This window comes from Nerophis ophidion, linkage group LG10 (assembly GCF_033978795.1).
Source record: "Nerophis ophidion isolate RoL-2023_Sa linkage group LG10, RoL_Noph_v1.0, whole genome shotgun sequence".
Lineage (NCBI taxonomy): Eukaryota > Metazoa > Chordata > Actinopteri > Syngnathiformes > Syngnathidae > Nerophis > Nerophis ophidion.
Window position 1 is genome coordinate 25,952,355 of NC_084620.1, and position 19,157 is coordinate 25,971,511.

The window sequence follows — 19,157 nt, forward strand, 5'->3', positions numbered from 1 at the left end:
TAGGAAACATTTTGGGGTAGTTGTTGCGCGATTTAATTATGTGACTACCCCAGGATATAGCTTCCCTAAAATGACAGTGTGTCAGGTCAGCTAGCTCACTTCCAAAAGCTCTTTTTTTCCAATTAGCGGTCATTTAAGATTTAGTTCAGTTCAGTTTGTTTATTTCGAACATGCATACGATACAATGTACTGCATCACATATTTTCAGTGGTTTCATTACAGCACATCAGAAAAAGAGTAGGAAGAAGCAGAGTTTATTTAATCCTTCCCCTTTTCATATTATAGCAATGTTTTCCCATTTTCTTGTGCTCTGTTTGTAACAGAACTGTGAATAAAAACATAATAAACAAATAATATTCCAAAGTACGTAAACAAATTTTAAATACATAATCACCTCAAAAAAAAGGAAAAAGTTCAAGATGTTGATCATAATTGTTCTTTGTACTTTGTGAACACTTGTACTTTAAACTGAGTCATATTGGTGCTTTTTTTTTTTTATTTATTTACTTAATCCATTCTATAATTTCATTCCACATACTGATATACTAAAAGTCTTAAGTGTTGTAAAAGCATACAAATGTTTTAAATTAGATTTTCCTCTAAGGTTATATTTCTCCTATATTGATGTGAAGAATTGTTCTACATTCTTGGGTAGAAGGTTTGCTTTGTATATTATTTTAGCTGTTTGCAAATGCACCAAATCGTTGAATTGTATACCCATTTAAAGATGGTAATTTAAGCATTCCTTCTATACAGGTAGGTACTGAGTGAATTCATATAAAACATTTTGGAGTGGTTGTTGCATGGCAGTCATGTGACTGTTCCACGCTATAGCTTCCCCAAAATGTAATTTCTTTCCATTAAAAGGTCATTTTAAAGCTGTTTAACAAGTTTTATTCAACTTGTTTGACTCTATTTCTTCAATAATTTCTTATAAGATAAGCTAGGAAATGTATTTTTAACCCATTTAAGCATACTAATACTAACATTACAACTGAACTGTTCATATTCTGATTCATACAAAATAAGCTAAGAAAATTATTTTACTCTCCACCATAGCAACATGCTAATTAGATTTTTGATAAACATTTATGGTAACATTTTATTTTAAGGTACATCTATTCACAATTAATTAGTTGCTTATTAACATGCAAATTAGAAACATATTGGTTCTTACCCTGCCTTCCGCCCGATTGTAGCTGAGATAGGCGCCAGCGCCCCCCGCGACCCCGAAAGGGAATAAGCGGTAGAAAATGGATGGATGGATAGTCATTATTAATGCCTTATTCTGCATGGCTTTATTATACAAGCAGTAAGCCATTAACTAAAAGTCTTCCCTAACCCTAACCTCCAACCTCAACCCCAACCTTAGTCCTAACCCTATGTTAATAAGCAACTAATTAATGGTTAATATGTTCCCCATACTAAAGTGTTACCACATTTATTTATACAGGTGTTAATGTAACACCTCACATCCTGTATCATATATTATATATTAAATATATGTCATATATTATTTATTATTATTATTGTTTATTGTGAGCGAACTGTGGTGCTGAATTTCCCCCAGGGATCAATAAAGTACTTTCTATTCTATTTTATTTTATTTACCATGAATTAGGATTAATTTATAAAAACATTAAACATGTCTTATGGGTGGTCCACGATTCTTAATATTGGGTTCCTAAGGGATAAAATGTCCTGATGTCTAAAACCTTATAATTAAAAAAGGGTTTACTCTCTTGGTAACATGACCAGCTATGCTGTACATGGCATTTTGACTGTGGGCCTCGTGTTCTCTCCTTGGGCAAACATAGCTTGCAGATATTAATGATTACATAGTGAGTCCATGCAAAAACAAGAGCACGCCCAACAGCAGGTGAAGAGTGACAGACTGTGTGCTTGTGTGAATGACAAAATGCTCTATCTCAACAGCCATCCCTCCAATCCACATCCTAAATATAAAGAGAAAAGCACACTGATCTACTGTATACTTTAATGACACATGAGTCACACATGTTGCAGTGTGAAGTTACTTCAAGGCCAAATTTGCACACACATGTTCAAGTCCGTCAAGTCATTGCGTCCGGTGTCCATATTGCCTTAACTACAGTGGAGCCCGTTCAAGTCGGTCCCGCCTATGTTAAATATTTATTAATTTCATATTTTTTTTATTTTTATTGTGTCCTTTTTATCACATGGCTACGGGTTACAAAAAATATTTAAAAAATCTAATGTTCGTGAAAAGAGGAATAAAAGCAATCAGTATTATGCAAAATAAAATAAAAATACAAAAATTGACGACCCATCTATATTGATTGACTTATCAAGTCCTGGACCGCCGTGTTCCTCTTATTACTAAAAAGTGCACGCTTAAATTGACATATGGATGTCGACATGTAGTTGTCATTTTTAAAAACCCAACTGGGTCATTTCTATTAAAACGGTGTCTGTTTATGTTAATGTGTTGCATTATTTACTTTATAATGTGAAACCACAACAGCAACAAAACTACACCGCCTATTTACACTGTATTAAAACTGCCACATAGTGACTTCCTGTTCAGAATGGCATTACAATGGATCCCTCACTATTCACAGTTCTGCATTTGCTTGCCCGCATATTTGCTAAAATCTTTTCTATAATTCAAATACTAAAGAGTTTCTAAATGGTAACTCAAATAGAAAGTGGCTCGCCAAACATTTCCTTGGTTACGGCAAATATCACCCAAATAATCAAAGACCCAGGGGTGCTAGAGCCGATTTCAGCTGCATTCAAGCGGAAGGCGGGGTACACCCTGTAAGGGACAAGCAGTAGAAAATGGATGGATGGATGGATAATTGAAGTCATTCAGTTTGACTGGAGAAGCGGGCAATGTCGAGGCGCACACGTCACAATGACTCAGTCGTCGAAGAAGACGACTCGTATGAAGAAGAAAACGTCTTTTTGGACCACCCAGAATAGATTTTCCGCATACGGATCATAACTCTGCTATCAATTTCAACGTCATGTGCAGTCATTAAAAGCGAAATATAGGAAAGGTTTCCTGCGTCATGCAATTACTTGATAATCAAGTACTAGCGGTCATGAAGGGTGAGAAGAGTTGAGATCCAGACATGCAGGCCTTCTCCACAAGCCGAAGTGTGGAATCGTGCAGAACAACTCCATAAGTGTGCAGCCCATGACTAGCAATGGTGCTAATGAGACAGCGCCTTCCTGGTAAAATACATAAACTGGCGGTTTGCGGACAACAAACATCAAAACACAAGTAAGTCGTTTTTTGCGTGTTCTGTCTGCCCTTTATTGGTGCAAAGACAATTTTTTGTAGATTGTATTTCTTAGTGTCTACCTGATTGACAATTTAGTCTGATTCTGCTTGGAAAATTGTTGTTCAAATGTAAAGAGCAATAAAAATAAAATCTATTATTATTAAAATACACACTTTTGGCTATGGAACTCAACTGGAGGACAGCGGCCGTATCTCTCACCCGCAATGCCCTGCTAAACGGTCAAGTTGTACCAAGGCCAGCTCTTTATTCTAGCAATGTGCTCATATGCTCCTGACAATTACAGAAATGAATACAATACTTCTGACTGCTTTTTGCCCACAAGCATGTTTTCTAAATGAAAATGTTTGTCATGTTTTAATCTTGTGAGATTTCTTAACACAAGATCTTGTCCCACCCCCACTTGTAGCGCGTTGAAGAAATAAGATGAACAAAAAAAAATCGAGCATGTAACGATAAAAAGCTGAAATTCTGATAATAATAAATAACGATATGTAACATCTCCTCTCTGAGCTGCCACCTTATCGTGGTAGAGGAGTTTGCGTGTCCCAATGATCCTAGGAGCTATGTTGTCCGGAGCTATGTTGTCCGGGGGCTTTATGTCCCCTGGTCGGGTCTCCCAAGACAAACTGATCTTCGGTGAGCGATCAGACCAAAAGCAGCTCGAAGACCTCCATGAAAAAAAAAAAAAAAAAAAAGGACCCAGATTTCCCTCGCCCGGACAAGGGCCACCAGGGTCCACTCTGGAGCCAGGCCCGGAGGTTGGGCACGATGGCGAGCCCCTGGTGGCCGGGCCTGTCCCAGGACACCCTAGGCCGCAGTTCCATGATCGACTTTGTAGTTGTGTCATCGGATTTGCGGTCTCATGTTTTGGAAACTCCAGTGAAGAGAGGGGCTTAGCCTTCTACCGATCACCTGGTGGTGAGTTGGCTGTGATGGTAGGGGATGATGCCAGACAGACCAGGCAGGCCCAAACGCATTGTGAGGGTCTGCTGGGAACGTCTAGCAGTCTCATGTCAGAGAGTTTCAATTCCCACCTCAGGAAGAACTTTGAACATCAATCAATGAATGTTTATTTAAATAGCCCTAAATCACCAGTGTCTCAAAGGGCTGCACAAACCACAACACAAACCACAACGACATCCTCGGTAGAGCCCACATAAGGGAAAGGAAAACTCACCCCAGCGGGACGTCGGTGACAGTGACAATGATGACTATGAGAAACCTTGGAGAAGGCCGCATATGTGGGCAAATCCCAGAAAATCTTTCAAATCAAATTTAAATCTAATTTTAAAGTCTTTTTAATTTCTTTAAAAAAATTTGTTCTGGAAATTCTAGAAGAAATAATGATTTGTCTTTGTTAGAAATATAGCTTGGTCCAATTTGTTATATATTCTAACAAACTGCAGATTGGATTTTAACCTATTCAAAACATGTCATCAAAATTCTAAAATTAATCTTAATCAGGAAAAATTACCAATGATGTTCCATAAATCATTTTTTTAATTTTTTCAAAAAGATTCGAATTAGTTAATTTTTCTCTTCATTTTTTTTTGGTTGAATTCTGAATTTTAAAGAGTCGAAATTGAAGATAAACTATGTTTCAAAATTACATTTTCTTTTTTTTTCCTGTTTCCTCCTCTTTCAAACCGTTCAATGAAGTGTTTTTTTCATCATTCATTCTCTATAAAAAACCTTCTGTAAAAGGAAAAAAAAATGTACGGCGGAATGACAGACAGAAATACCCATTTTTTTATACACACACGCATATATATATTTATAAATTTTTTTTTAAATATTTTTTTTATTAAAAGTAAATGGAGCAAATTGGCTATTTCTGGCAATTTATTTAAGTGTGTATCAAACTGCTAGCCCTTCGCATTAATCAATACCCAAGAAGTAGCTCTTGGTTTCAAAAAGGTTGGTGACCCCTGGAGTAGAGTATACAAATGAGTTTTAAGGTGAGACTTAAATGCTTCTACTGAGGTAGCATCTCGAACTGTTACCGGGAGGGCATTCCAGAGCACTGGAACCCGAACGGAAAACGCTCTAGAGCCCGCAGACTTTTTTTGGGCTCTGAGAATCACTGATAAGCCGGAGTCCTTTGAACGCAGATTTCTTCCTGGGACATATGGTACAATACAATTGGCAAAATAGGCTGCAGCTAGACCGTGTAGTATTTTATACGTAAGTAGTAAAACCTTAAAGTCACATCTTAAGTGCACAGGAAGCCAGTGCAGGTGAGCCAGTACAGGCGTAATGTGATCAAACTTTCTTGTTCTTGTCAAGTCTAGCAGCCGCATTTTGTACCAACTGTAATCGTTTAATGCTAGACATGGGAAGACCCGGAAATAATACGTTACAGTAATCGAGACGAGACATAACGAACGCATGGATAATGATCTCAGCGTCTTTAGTGGACAAAATGGAGCGAATTTTAGCGATATTACGTAGATGAAAGAAGGCCGTTTTAGCTACGCTTTTAATGTGTGACTCAAACATGCGAGTTGGGTCGAAGATAATACCCAGATTCTTTATAGAGTCGCCTTGTTTATTGTGTAGTTGTCAAATGTTAAAGTTGTATTATTAAATAGCGGTCCGTGTTTAGCAGGACCGATAATCAGCCTTTCCGTTTTTTTGGCATTGAATTGCAAAAAGTTAGCGGACATCCATTGTTTAATTTCATTAAGACACGCCTCCAGCTGACTACGGTCCGGCGTGTTGGTCAGCTTTAGGGGCATGTAGAGTTGGGTGTCATCAGCATAACAGTGAAAGCTAACACCGTACTTGCGTATGATGTCACCTAGCGGCAGCATGTAGATGCTGAAGAGTGCAGGGCCAAGGACCGAACCCTGGGGAACTCCACATGTTACTTTAACATAGTCCGAGGTCACATTGTTATGGAAGACGCACTGTCTCTAACATGTCACGAGGGAGGTGCTGGACATTGAGTCCAAGTGGACGATGTTCTGTACCTCTATTGTCGAGGTGGCGGTTCGGAGCTGTGGCCGCAAGGTGGTTGGTGCCTGTCGTGGTGGTAATCCTAGAACCCGCTGGTGGATACCGGCGGTGAGGGATGCCGTCAAGCTGGAAAAAAAAGAGTCCTATCGGGTTCTTTTGGCTCACAGGACTCTGGAGGCAGCAGACAGGTACCGACAGGCCCAGGGGTGTGCGGCTTCAGCGGTAGCGGAGGCAAAAACTTGGACATGGGAGGAGTTCCGGGAAGCAATGGAAAACGCCTTCCAGACGGCTTCGGAGCAATTCTGGACCACCATCCGCCACCTCAGTAGGGGGAAGCCGTGCAATGTCAACACTGTGTATGGTGGGGATGGTGTTCTGCTGACCTCGACTGCGGATGTTGTGGATCGGTGGAGAGAATACTTTGAAGACCTCATCAATCCTACCAACATGTCTTTCTATGAGGAAGCAGTGCCTGGGGTTTCTGTGGTTGGCTCTCCTATTTCTGGGACTGAGGTTGCTGAGGTAGGTAAATAGCTCCTCGGCGGAAAGGCCCCGGCGGTGGATGAGATCCGCCTGGAGTTTCTTAAGGCTCTGGATGCTGGAGGGCTGTCTTGGCTGACAAAACTCTGCAACATCGCGTGGACATTGGGGGCGGTACCTCTGGATTGGCAGAAAGGGGTGGTGGTTCCTCTCTTTAAAAAGGGGAACCGGAGGGTGTGTTCGAACTATCGTGGGATCACACTCCTCAGCCTTCCTGGGAAGGTCTATTCAGGTGTACTGGAGAGGAGGCTAGGCCGGATAGTCGAACTTTGGATTCAGGAGGAACAGTGTGGTTTTCGTCCTGGTCGTGGAACTGTGAACCAGCTCTATAATCTCGGCAGGGTCCTCGAGGCTGCACGGGAGTTTGCCAGTCTACATTTGCCTTGTGGACTTGGAGAAGGCATTCGACCATGTAGCCCGAGAAGTCCTGTGGGGGGTGCTCAGAGACTATGGGGTAACGGACTGTCTGATTGTGGCGGTCCGCTCCCTATATGATCAGTGTCAGATCTTGGTCCGCATTGCCGGCAGTAAGTCGGACTCGTTTCCAGTGAGGGTTGGACTCCGCCAAGGCTGCCCATTGTCACCGATTCTGTTCATAGCTTTTATGGACAGAATTTCTAGGCGCAGTCTAGGCACTGAGGGGATCCGGTTTGGTGGCTGCAGGATTAGGTCTCTGATTTTCGCAGATGATGTGGTCCTGATGGCTTCCTCTGGCCAGGATCTTCAGCTCTTTCATGCTGTATCGGTTCGTAGCAGAGTGTGAAGCGACTGGGATTAGGATCAGCACCTCCAAGTCCGAGTCCATGGTTCTCGCCCGGAAAAGGGTGGAGTGCCATCTCCAGGTTGGGGAAGAGATCTTGCCCCCAGTGGAGTAGTTCAAGTACCTCGGAGTATTGTTTATGAGTGAGGGAATAGTGGATCGTGACATCGACAGGCGGATTGGTGCGGCGTCTTCAATAATGCGGACGCTGTATCGATCCGTTGTGGTAAAGAAGGAGCTGAGCCGGAAGGCAAAGCTCTATATTTACCGGTCGATCTACGTTCCCATCTTCACCTATGGTCATGAGCTTTGGGTTATGACTGAAAGGACAAGATCACGGGTACAAGCGGACAAAATGAACTTCCTCCGCCGGGTGGCGGGGCTCTCCCTTAGAGATAGGGTGAGAAGCTCTGTCGTCCGGGACAAGCTCAAACTAAAGCCGATGCTCCTCCACATCGAGAGGAGTCAGATGAGGTGGTTCGGACATCGGTCAGGATGCCACCCGAACGCCTCCTTAGGGAGGTGTTTCGGGCACGTCTGACCGGTAGGAGGCCACGAGGATGACCCAGGACACGTTAGGAAGACTATGTCTCCCTGGCTGGCCTGGGAACGCCTCGGGTTCCCCCGGGAGGAGCTGGACGAAGTAACTGGAGAGAGGGAAGTCTGGGCTTCCTGCTTAAGCTGCTGCCCCCGCGACCGGATCTCGGATAAGCGGAAGAAGATGGATAGATGGATGGATATTTAACATGTACAGTGTAACATTTGTCTTTTTTTTTTTTTAAATGACATACACATGCTTCATGGCCAAATATGCAAATGTGACGATTTCGTTAACTGTGAGTCCACCAGTCTGAAGGTCATCTACTTAAACGGGTTCCACTGTACTACACACTTAAATGAAGTTCAAATGGAAGCACACGTTTTCCCTCAAGGAACCTAAGCAACTTCTAATATCCCTGATTATTCATATGTCCTTTATTATAATCAAATATCATGGCTGCTACTTCGAGAGCCACCAGTCAGAGTTCTTTTTATTGCACAGTCTCGAAATGTGACATTATTAAAGAAAACACAGGACGCAGGAGAACTGACAAGGATGATAGTCAAACACTCTGTAGTCAGTAAGTCAGTAGATTAGTCTTTGCTACAAGATTCAACACTAAACCACGAGCCACAATATTAAGAACAAAGTTCAGGTAAGGTAGCAAAGGCTGGTAGGATTTGGATCGGGTTATGCAAAAAAAGTGCTGTACATCTTACAGGATGGAGGGAATAGGGGAACGGGAGCGCCGCAGCGGGCAGGGTGATCCATAGGGTGAGGTCACGGGAGAGAACCTCAGGGCGTTACCAGCCATGCCAGTCATGCCAGCTATGTTGTTTAAGCTCCGAGATTTCTCGTAGCCTTCGGATGGGACGCGACAGAGAGGTGATGAAGGTGGTGGTGGTGGTTGTGCAGGAACAGGACATGAACACACACAGGCAGGCAGGCAGGCAGGCAACCATCCAAGTCCAAGTTGAGGCGAGTAAACCATGGCAAGACAGGAGATAAGAGTGAAACAGAGCAATTGTCATTGGCTGTGTCTCGATTGGCGCACTTCCATACTTGCACTTAGCCTTTTAAAGTGCAATCTCACTTAAAGGGGAACATTATTACAATTTCAAAAGGGTTAAAACCAATAAAAATCAGTTCCCAGTGGCTTATCTAATTTTAGAAGTTTTTTTCAAAATTTTACGCATCATGGAATATCCAGAAAAGGCTTTAAAGTGCCTGATTTTCGCTATCTGTAAATCCACCCGTCCATTTTCCTGTGACGTCATATAGTGATGCCAATACAAACAACCATGGCGGACAGAACGGCAAGATAGAGCGACATTAGCTCGGATTCAGACTCGAATTTCAGCGGCTTAAGCGATTCAACAGATTACGCATGTATTGAAACGGATGGTTGGAGTGTGGAGGCAGATAGTGAAAACGAAATTGAAGAAGAAACTGGAGCTATTGAAGCTATTCGGCGATCGCCTTCTAACCAACGATTGCATCTTTTGACCCCTGGAGCAACTTAAATCAGTCGATTGGTAAGTGTTTGTTTGGCATTAAATGTTGGTGGAGGGAAAGGCTGGATGCAAATATAGCTACAAATGTACATACAGCTAGCCTAAATAGCATGTTAGCATCGATTTGCTGGCAGTCATGCCGTGACCAAATATGTCTGGTTAGCACTTAAGTCAATAACATCAACAAAACTCACCTTTGTGATTTCGTTGACTTTATCCTTGGAAATGCATCTGCTTTGAGTGTAAAAGGATATCCACACATCTCTGTCGTAGCATCGCTATCGTCCGTAAAATGTGCAGAACAAGCAAGGGACTTTCGCATCTTTTGACACTGGTGCAACTTGAATCCGTCGATTGGTATGTGTTTGTTTGGCATTAAATGTGGGTGGAGGGAAAGGCTGGATACAAATATAGCTACAAATGAGGCATAACGATGCAATATGTACATACAGCTAGCCTAAATAGCATGTTAGGCTCGATTAGCATGCCGTGCTAATCGATGCACACTCCACGTAAGTCAACTTGAATCCATCCCAGATCATGTTGTTACACCCTCCGACAACACACCGACGAGGCATGATGTCTCCAAGGTACGGAAAACAGTCGAAAAAACGAAATATAACAGAGCTGATTTGACTTGTGTGTGTAATGTGTTTGAGAAAATGGCGGCTTGCTTTCCAATGTAACGTCACGAGTGAAAGGTCATCACTCCGACAGCAAACAATTGAAAGGCGTTTAAATCGCCAAATTCACCCTTTTAGAGTTCGGAAATCGGTTAAAAAAACATATGGTCTTTTTTCTGCAACATCAAGGTATATATTGACGCTTACATAGGTCCGGTGATAATGTTCCCCTTTAAAAGTGAGGCAAAATGCAGTGCACTGTCAGTACCCTGATCACAATGGTGACTGCACAGTGATGTACTGTATACTTATTTTCCTCAAAAATCGTCATCTTGGTAACATAGCAGCAGGGGAAGAGCTAAATTGAAATCATGGCACCTGAGGAGCTTAGGAGTAATCAGTAGCAGAGAAAAGTAGTGATAAGAAGAAAAATTGTCATTTTCGATAAGGGCACAATAAAAGTATGGATTTGGGACAGTGCTACACTGTAAAAACAGGCACAGTTAAGAGAGTACACCATATACACAGTATAGGTTGTATTCAGTCACATGACTTTTTACTAGTTACTTCCAGTGAACAAAGTGGTGATCCACTAAACTAACATGGCTACCGAGGAGGAAACAGTATGTGAACTGAGTACGCAAGGGGCCTAGATCTCACCAGTAGAAGCATATACGAGAAAAAAAATTAACTATGCAATGGAATAGATCCCTACACGTTTTTAAAAAAAAAGATTTTTCAAGTGATCCCAAGAATTATCCGTCGGTCGAACTATCTGGTGCGCCAGACATTAATTGTACATAACAAAACATACGAGAGTTTGGAAAACTTCTGTGTGTGTGGCTGGGTAGAGGAAATTTGTATCAAGACTCTCCCGGATAAATATACATACATTTTGCTCAGTTAAGGTTGCATTTCATGATTTAATTTGGTGTCTTGTGGGGACGCTTCCTTGTAAACAAACAGCGAGTAGCACTTGTTAGCCTTGATTCACGGTTTTTCATTTTTCCATTATATTAACTACTCAAAGATAATCAGAGACACCACTGATTACCTGGCTGGTTGTGAAAGATGATTGAGAAGTGATCACAGCTCACTGTAACTGCATGGCTGGATACGTTTTGGCCAAGTTGCCATGTTGTTGTTGCATGTGTTATTGGTGCGCCTGATTTCCCCCGTCTTTATCCAAATATGACTCCAGATCTCAATGTTATATATGTGGTGCACTGCAAAAACTGAAATCTAAGAAAGATTAAATATCTCAAAAAAGGGTAACATTTGTTTATTTTCTGTCTGATAATTCTTCTTACTAAACAGATTTTATGTTACAGTGTTATACTTGTTTTAAGGGTTTTGGTCCTAAATTATCTCAGTAAGTTATTACAGCTTGTTGCTGAGATTTTATGACCGATATTGAGTAAAACATGCTTGTAAGTAGAATATCAACTGTTGCAAAGCTGTGTCATCAACACTCAAGTATAAAACTACTGTTTTAAAGTAATAGTTTCTTACTTCAAACATGAAAAAAAAATCATGATGCACATATCATTATGTCAAATAATGGCACTAGCATTTACTTAATTTAGGAATATTTTTCAACATATTGAGCAAAAAGGTCTTTTTTTTTCTACCAATAATAGTGCACTTTTTATTACTGAGAATATACTTATTTTAAAGTATTTTTGGGTTCATTGAGGTTAGCTAATTTGACTTGTTTTGGAAAGTCTTGACAAGCCAAATTTTCTTGTTCTATTGGCAGATAATCTTTCTTAGTTCTAATAAAATACCCCGAATTTTTTTTTTTTTTTTCTTGTTTTTGAACACTGATTTTTTTGCAGTGTGAAAGCATCATTTATGATAGCTGCCTTTGGTTAACTCTTATAGGTTTTGCTCACGTTTGCTTTCTTTTGATTTACAAAACACTTACTCCGAAACAAGATAAAATACAAATATTATCAAGATAATACTAAATGTTAAAAGTACACCAAACAAACCTTTGATAAAGTGATCAGTGCAAACTCGTCCATTCTTCAACGCTGCTCCCTTGGACTGGAGTGCTATATTGGAGAGCCACTTTTCATGTCGTCGTTTTGTAAAATCTTAAACTCTTTCGCCCCTTGATTACCTTACGAGAACATCTGAAGAAACTTAACCTTTTTGTGATTTGAACAGTTTCCACAGCCTCAAACAACACAATCATCGGGCATTTTTCTTTGAGAAAGGCAAAATTTCGCTCAGAACGCTTTGAAAACAGGGTTTGCTTGACCACCACTTCGAGTCTCGCATAGTTAATGAGCTGGATATGACATCAGGTGAATACAACCTATACCAATAGAAGTGTGCTGATGGAAGTATACAGTTTGAGACACAGCCATATACTGCAGTGTATTTTGAGTGCATGCACATCTTATTTCCCTAACGACCAGTGAGGCCCATTGTGAGTTCAGACGGACGAAAGGTAAAAAAAAAAAACTTCTAAAAACTGGAATTTCAGCAAAACTTTCTTAGAAATAAAGCATCAAAATATTTCAGAGCATGAATTAAAAATACTTTCTATGACTGTCTGTATGATATTGAGCAGGTTTAGGCTAACACAACTTTTTTGTAAGTTGTGCTGTGATACAGTCAGAAGTTCACGCATATAGGGCTTCATTGTCATTTTTTTTTTCTGGGTGAGATGATAATGCAACTTACATCTTCATTGATTTTTATGATAAAGAATTAGTTGCACAATTCTAAATGTATTCTTTGTCTATATTTAAAGAGAATCAAGCCCAATAAGTTTTTGTTAACGATCATTATTGACCGCATCTGGTTTTGTCTCTTTGGCAGCATAAAAGGATTACCACAATTTCCGAACTATAAACCATTACTTTTACTGTTACTGTGGGTAATTTATGGATTTTCTCAGGTTCACAAGCTTCACAATCCGCCAATAAATTCAGCCTCATATCATCAAACCAATGAAATTTTTCAGATTAAATCAAACACACTCACACAATCATTCAGTTAGCCGTCACAGAATTTTGCCGTTTTGGAGAAGACAACAAAATTTACACGATGCAGCCCCAAGGTGAACACGATTGATCCGGCCATCGAAAAAGGAAATAGCAGGATGCAAATTTTCAAGAATGGCTTCTGTAAATTTTATGAAACATTTGTGGACAACATGCACTTGCAATGCTGTGCCCAGAAAACCAACCAATTTAAATCAACTTCATAAATCCGACCAAGAAGAGTGGTGAAACATCTTGACAGAGTTCCAGAATAACTCCAGAAGCTTGTTGATAGAACATATAATCAGGTATTTAAACATATGTTTAACTAGCGGTATTTTCAAATGAAAATATTTAGTCTTTTATGTGGCGTCAAATAAAGTTTTGGCACTAAATCCTTGTTTTTAAAAACTACTGAAGATGTATGTTGCATCATTAATCCACTCTACTAGAAGAATTTTTCAAATATATAATTTATTCCTATGATAAACTTCCGACTGTCTTTTGCACTAAATGTTGCACAAAATCCACATAGAAGCAAAGGTTTGTATTCTGACTTGCGTCATATCTACTCATACTCATATATAAATGTTGTGCCATCTAATGTGTCTCATGTGAGCCACTGTAGTAAGACACTAAAGTTCCTTAAATACTTGTGAATTCTCCTGACCAAGCAAACCAAAACTATGTTTTTTTATTCTGTGCACGCAACGTTATTTACATATATACCCCACTTAAATAGGACCAACGTGCATTGAGATTAAGAGCTTAAAGAAAAAATAGTTTGAGTAAGTAATAGGAGTAATATATTATTAATCTCTATATACAGTACCTGTTTTTCCTATGCCTCCATCTGCAGGGCAGTTATAGTCACTAGCAGCAAGTAGAAAACACGTTCCACCACTCCGGCGGTCCTGCTCCCGTGTGCTGGACCTACGCATGGGGACCGTCTCCTCTGGAGTCGTGGTCAGGTCACTGCTGCTGCTGCAGTCCGCCGACACAACTGTAACAACGATCATGTGATGCACACCTCGAACATTTAAATACATATATATTTTAAATACACCCAGTCTTAGCTCTGTGCAAAAGCTCAATTCAAAACAAACTTGAAAGATATAATCGTGTATACTAGTGATTCTCAAACTGTGGTACGTATACCACTAGTGGCACGCGGGCTCCATTTATTTTCTCTATATTCAAACACAGTGTTACTGTTCAAACTGTGTGTATGTAACATTGGCCAAAAATTTACTGGTTAAATAAAACATCTGCATTGTTTTTAATGAATACTTAGCCATACTATGTTGCCGTATTTCAATGTTGGTCATTAAGGTGGTACTTGGAGAGCCAAGTTTTTTCTGAAGTGGTACTTGGTGAAAAAAGTTTGAGAACCACTGATGTATACTTCACATTTTCAAATGTATTTTTATATTCCAAGTGGTTAATTATGTCATTAGCTATCAATAGCAAAGCTTCTTTACCACAAAGTTAAAAGTAAGAAGCCTGACAGTCAAAGGAACCAGTAGAACCTGTTTATATCAGTTATCGACATCATCAAAATCAAAATCGAAACGAGTCATTGCTTGGACATTTACCCATGAGTTTGACAAAATGCATATGGAGAATGGGCAATAATTAAGGATTTTTGAACCTACGGTAGTTCATTGACATAGCTTTCCTCCATTTGTGCATAATTAGGGCAGGAGCAGCAAGAGCTGAGATTTGACTGACTATCACCCCCTATAAAGCCCCAGTACCTGTTCCACAGCCCGTCACAAAATCAGGTGGTCACATCTATCATGGTAGGGTGTACAAAAAAGTATCAAGAACCCATTTTTTAAAACTAACAGGAAGTCGGCCATTTTAATTCAAGGGAGACCATTTTAGCGGAAAACCATGACAAACTAGTGTTTGGGACTTTGACAAAATGAGCCCACATAAAAATGACAGATTATAGACGGATGGGTAATGCTGAATTGCGAACCAATCTAGCCTACACCTTAGGATGTGAGCGCAGCCTTTGAGACTCTTGAAGCGACACGAAACCTGAATAACTTGACAAAGTCAGACATTGATTATATTTGTTGTGTATGAGACAGACTGATATTAAACATGATGATTGATAACGTAGGTGGGCTGGGCATTGCTATAAACCATCCAACTGTCATTACTTCACCTCAGATGATCAGAGACTCATGCAAACTTGCCTGTTTTCCTTCTAAGGATATCAGTGTCCGGGTCGGGCATCCAGCATGCCCGCTGACTCGTGTGAAACTTGCGGAACAAGGTGGGGCAAGAGCCCTCTAAACGCTGCTTGCAGCTTTAATTTTCTTTTGATTCATCTTATGATGCTTTTATTACCTCTGTGGTAGTTATCGTCATTACATTTACAACATTGGATTAACATGGACATTGATGTATCTTACAGAGCTAAAGATGGAATCAATCAGAGAGGAGGGCACCCTGACAGAAATGAGGCAACAGCTTATTGGTGTCTGAAATTAATTTGACTTTTATTTACTGGAAAAACAGAACAGATGTTGGGTATGCGTCATAAAATCCAATTCTTGAAAATGTAGGCAAGTAGCTGTCTTTTTTATGAGCACTGTTTGTACCGCCTTTGTAAACATACGACAGTCAGTCAGTCAGTCCGTCCCTCCGACAACAATCTAAAGCATTCCTAATGAAATTCAAAACGTTTTTGCCAGAACCCAGAAAATTCCAACTGTGTGTGTGGCAATCTCGGTGCATTGAGATTCAGAGTCAATGAAGGGTAACGTCATTCTTAAGAGACAACGGATTGGTTAGTAGGCAGATTTTTTACAGGGTCAAATTTGTTAATGGTCACTGGGTTGTACTATTATTGGCTCTGACATATCCTTAATCTCGAGCAAGTAAACTCCAAGCGCATATGTTATCGTGGCATCGTATTCTGTTAAAAAGTTAACCAACTTTGTAGTACGGCAAATCCGGAATAAATCCTCAAACTGTAGTTTAACTGGGAAAGAGGATACCCTGCTTCATAGTATTGTTCTGTCATCTTGTTTTGATTTTGTTGACTCCCTGTTTGAGTCTCCATGTGTTTAGACTTCCAAGATTCTGGTGCAGGGCAGAGGTATGAGCAACAGTTGTTGCCACTTGGCATTTAGCATCGCTATTATTTATGGTCTCAATGCAAAGTAAACTTTAAAACAAAAGTTGGATTCTTCCACAAGTTTACAACAGCTAAGAAAATGCACCCATTTATTTTTGACTTCTTTAAATTTTAAGAAGGATTTGCACTTTATCATAAGCTTTACTGCCATTGGGGTAAAGATATACGACAAAATAACTGGAGCAGCTATTTTAGCAAATAGTATAAAATATCGTATGAAAAAAGAAAAATCTAACTAAAAAATGTGCACAAATGGAGGAAAACAATGTCAACAAACTGCCATTGGAATAAAAAATCATTTATCATAGATTATCCTTATTTTAAGTACCATAAATTCATTAATCCAGTAATCCAGTGAATGTCAATTTAGACAGGTTCCACGGTAAAGGGAAGTGTAAGAATACCTTAGCCTAGAAACGGAGTGAATCCTGGAGCAAAAAAGTAGTATAGTCAAAAGGAAAATCCGTCACTTGGTAAGAAGTGCCTTTGGGTTTATTTTTGCTGTACAATAAAAAAAAATTTTACAACAATAAGTGTTTCTCTTAGTTTTACCTGAGCGGTTGCGTTCAAATACCCTGCTCCCTTTGATGTGGCACAGGTCACCTTGAGTGCTGTTGCAGGTGGTGGTGAGATCAGCTTTGCAGTAGGCAGGGGACCCTCCCTGTACTATCTGGGGAATATGTTTCTTCCTCTTCTTGGGCAGCTTTTGCTTGGCCATTGCCAGGGAGTAGTACATCCCAAAGTTATTGACGATGACAGGCACAGGCATGGCTATTGTAAGCACTCCAGCCAAAGCACACAACGCACCCACGACCATACCAGACCATGTCTCTGGATACATGTCACCATAGCCCAGGGTGGTCATGGTTACCACAGCCCACCAGAAGCCGATGGGGATGTTCTTGAATTTGGTGTGGAGGCTGGCCGTGGGATCATTGGGCTTGGCGCCAATGCGTTCAGCATAATAGATCATGGTGGCAAAAATTAACACTCCCAACGCCAGGAAGATGATTAGCAGCAGAAATTCATTGGTACTGGCCCTTAATGTGTGCCCCAAAACCCGAAGGCCCACAAAGTGACGGGTAAGTTTGAAAATGCGCAAAATACGAACAAAACGCACCACCCTGAGAAATCCCAACACATCCTTGGCAGCTTTTGAAGAAAGGCCACTCAGGCCTACTTCCAAGTAGAAAGGAAGAATAGCCACAAAGTCAATGATGTTGAGCACGCTCTTGATAAATTCCAACTTGACCGGACAGAAGGTCACACGAACCAGGAACTCAATGGTGAACCATAAAACACAAACACCTTCCACATATGTAAGGGCGGGGTCAGTTTCAATCTCATACTGCGGTCCGACGTCCGGCAGGCTGCTGTTCCGCATAATGTCTGTCTTGTTGATGATGGTGTTGAAAGCCTCATGGGTCTCCAAACAAAAGGTGGTGATGGACACCAAGATGAAGAACAAGGAGGCAAAGGCGATAAACTGCAACAAAAGGGAAAAGGGAAAAACAATTCACCAATTATGTATTACTTGACATTTCGGTTTATTTAGACCAATGAAAAGATATTGACTGGCTTAGCTGCGTGACGAAATCAAGATAAATCATTAACTCTTGAGAGAGAATGTAAACACAGACACGTTTAATTAACTTGCTTCAATTTAAATTGTCTCCAGAGAGGTAAGCTATTAACAAGTGAGACAAACACTTCTTTCTTTGCTCCTTGTTGACATGGTAATACCGATGCAGTCGGATGTACTTAGATGTACTTTAAACAATTGCATGGATTAAAACTAAATACAAAAAGAACACACAAGCCAAGTAAACATGCGGATTCAGAATGGTCAAGAATTGAGTCTGTTAGGAAATTCGATGAATAGGAGACCAAAATATGATTTATTGCTTGACTAATGTTGAGTTTTAGTGAATTGTTGTTACTTTAAGCATTAGGAGTTAAGGTAAGGTTAGGTTTACGGTTAGGACTAGGAGCTAGAGTTGGGGTTATAGATGTAAAATCATATGTATTCTTTAATTATATACATTCAATATACTATGTGCTATAATTGAATGTATACTAGAATGTTTAATAGATGTTTTTTTTATATAAAGGTAATTAGGTATTTTGTTGTTGATAAAGAATCAGATTGTTATGTCTAAGTAATGGGGCAGGACTCAGACATTAGAAGCCTTCCACCCTGCTCCTTTTCAGACACAACACCATGTTATTGTCTTTGTTTATTTACCTTGTTAAAATATAGATAGAGTATTTTTAAATGTTGTGATTAAAATAAAAGATAAAGCAAAGGTGAAGTTGAGCGTTAAATATCGGAACTATAATTTTACTCAAATTAGCATCTTTATGCGCTTCTCTCAATATTTAGACAGAGGACAAGTGCATACTTAAATATTCCTTAAGTCTAGTTATAAATGGCACCAAATTTGGCAGCTAATCCAATTTGAAATGACTCTGTAATTTACACCAAGATGAGGGTGCAATTACTTTAAAATCAGTTTCACCAAAAACAGTCCTTGTCCGAGGAATGACGTACATAATCGGTCCTCTGCCTTGTGCTTACTTTTGGAACTAAGAGGGAACAATTGGTAAGAAGGCAAGTCGCCCAGAAAAACCTTAAAAAAAAACACGCCAATGTTCTAACCAACGATTGTGCAGAGAAGGCCAACTAACAATCTCCTATAGGCTAAAGTGGTGGGAAAAAAACCCTGAGTTAGTTTCAAATCTTAATGGAGTATGATACACTGAATCCAGCGTTTTCAGAGA

The 19,157-nt window shown here is 40.1% G+C and overlaps 1 protein-coding gene across 2 annotated transcripts in view; it reads right to left on the reverse strand.

Moving 5' to 3' along the window:
- Positions 1 to 19,157, reverse strand: part of kcnc2 (potassium voltage-gated channel, Shaw-related subfamily, member 2) — a 116,488-nt gene that overhangs the window by 4,193 nt on the left and 93,138 nt on the right. The window contains exons 2-4 of one of the 2 annotated variants that reach the window (XM_061913199.1): positions 16,929 to 17,862; positions 14,055 to 14,225; positions 1,273 to 8,950 (exon numbers count right to left, since the gene is read on the reverse strand). In XM_061913199.1, the coding sequence (XP_061769183.1) occupies positions 8,805 to 8,950; positions 14,055 to 14,225; positions 16,929 to 17,862 (1,251 nt within the window). In that variant the 3' untranslated portion in view covers positions 1,273 to 8,804. Of the gene's footprint in view, positions 1 to 1,272; positions 8,951 to 14,054; positions 14,226 to 16,928; positions 17,863 to 19,157 lie in introns of those variants that run through there. The other variant, XM_061913200.1, reaches the window with a different exon arrangement.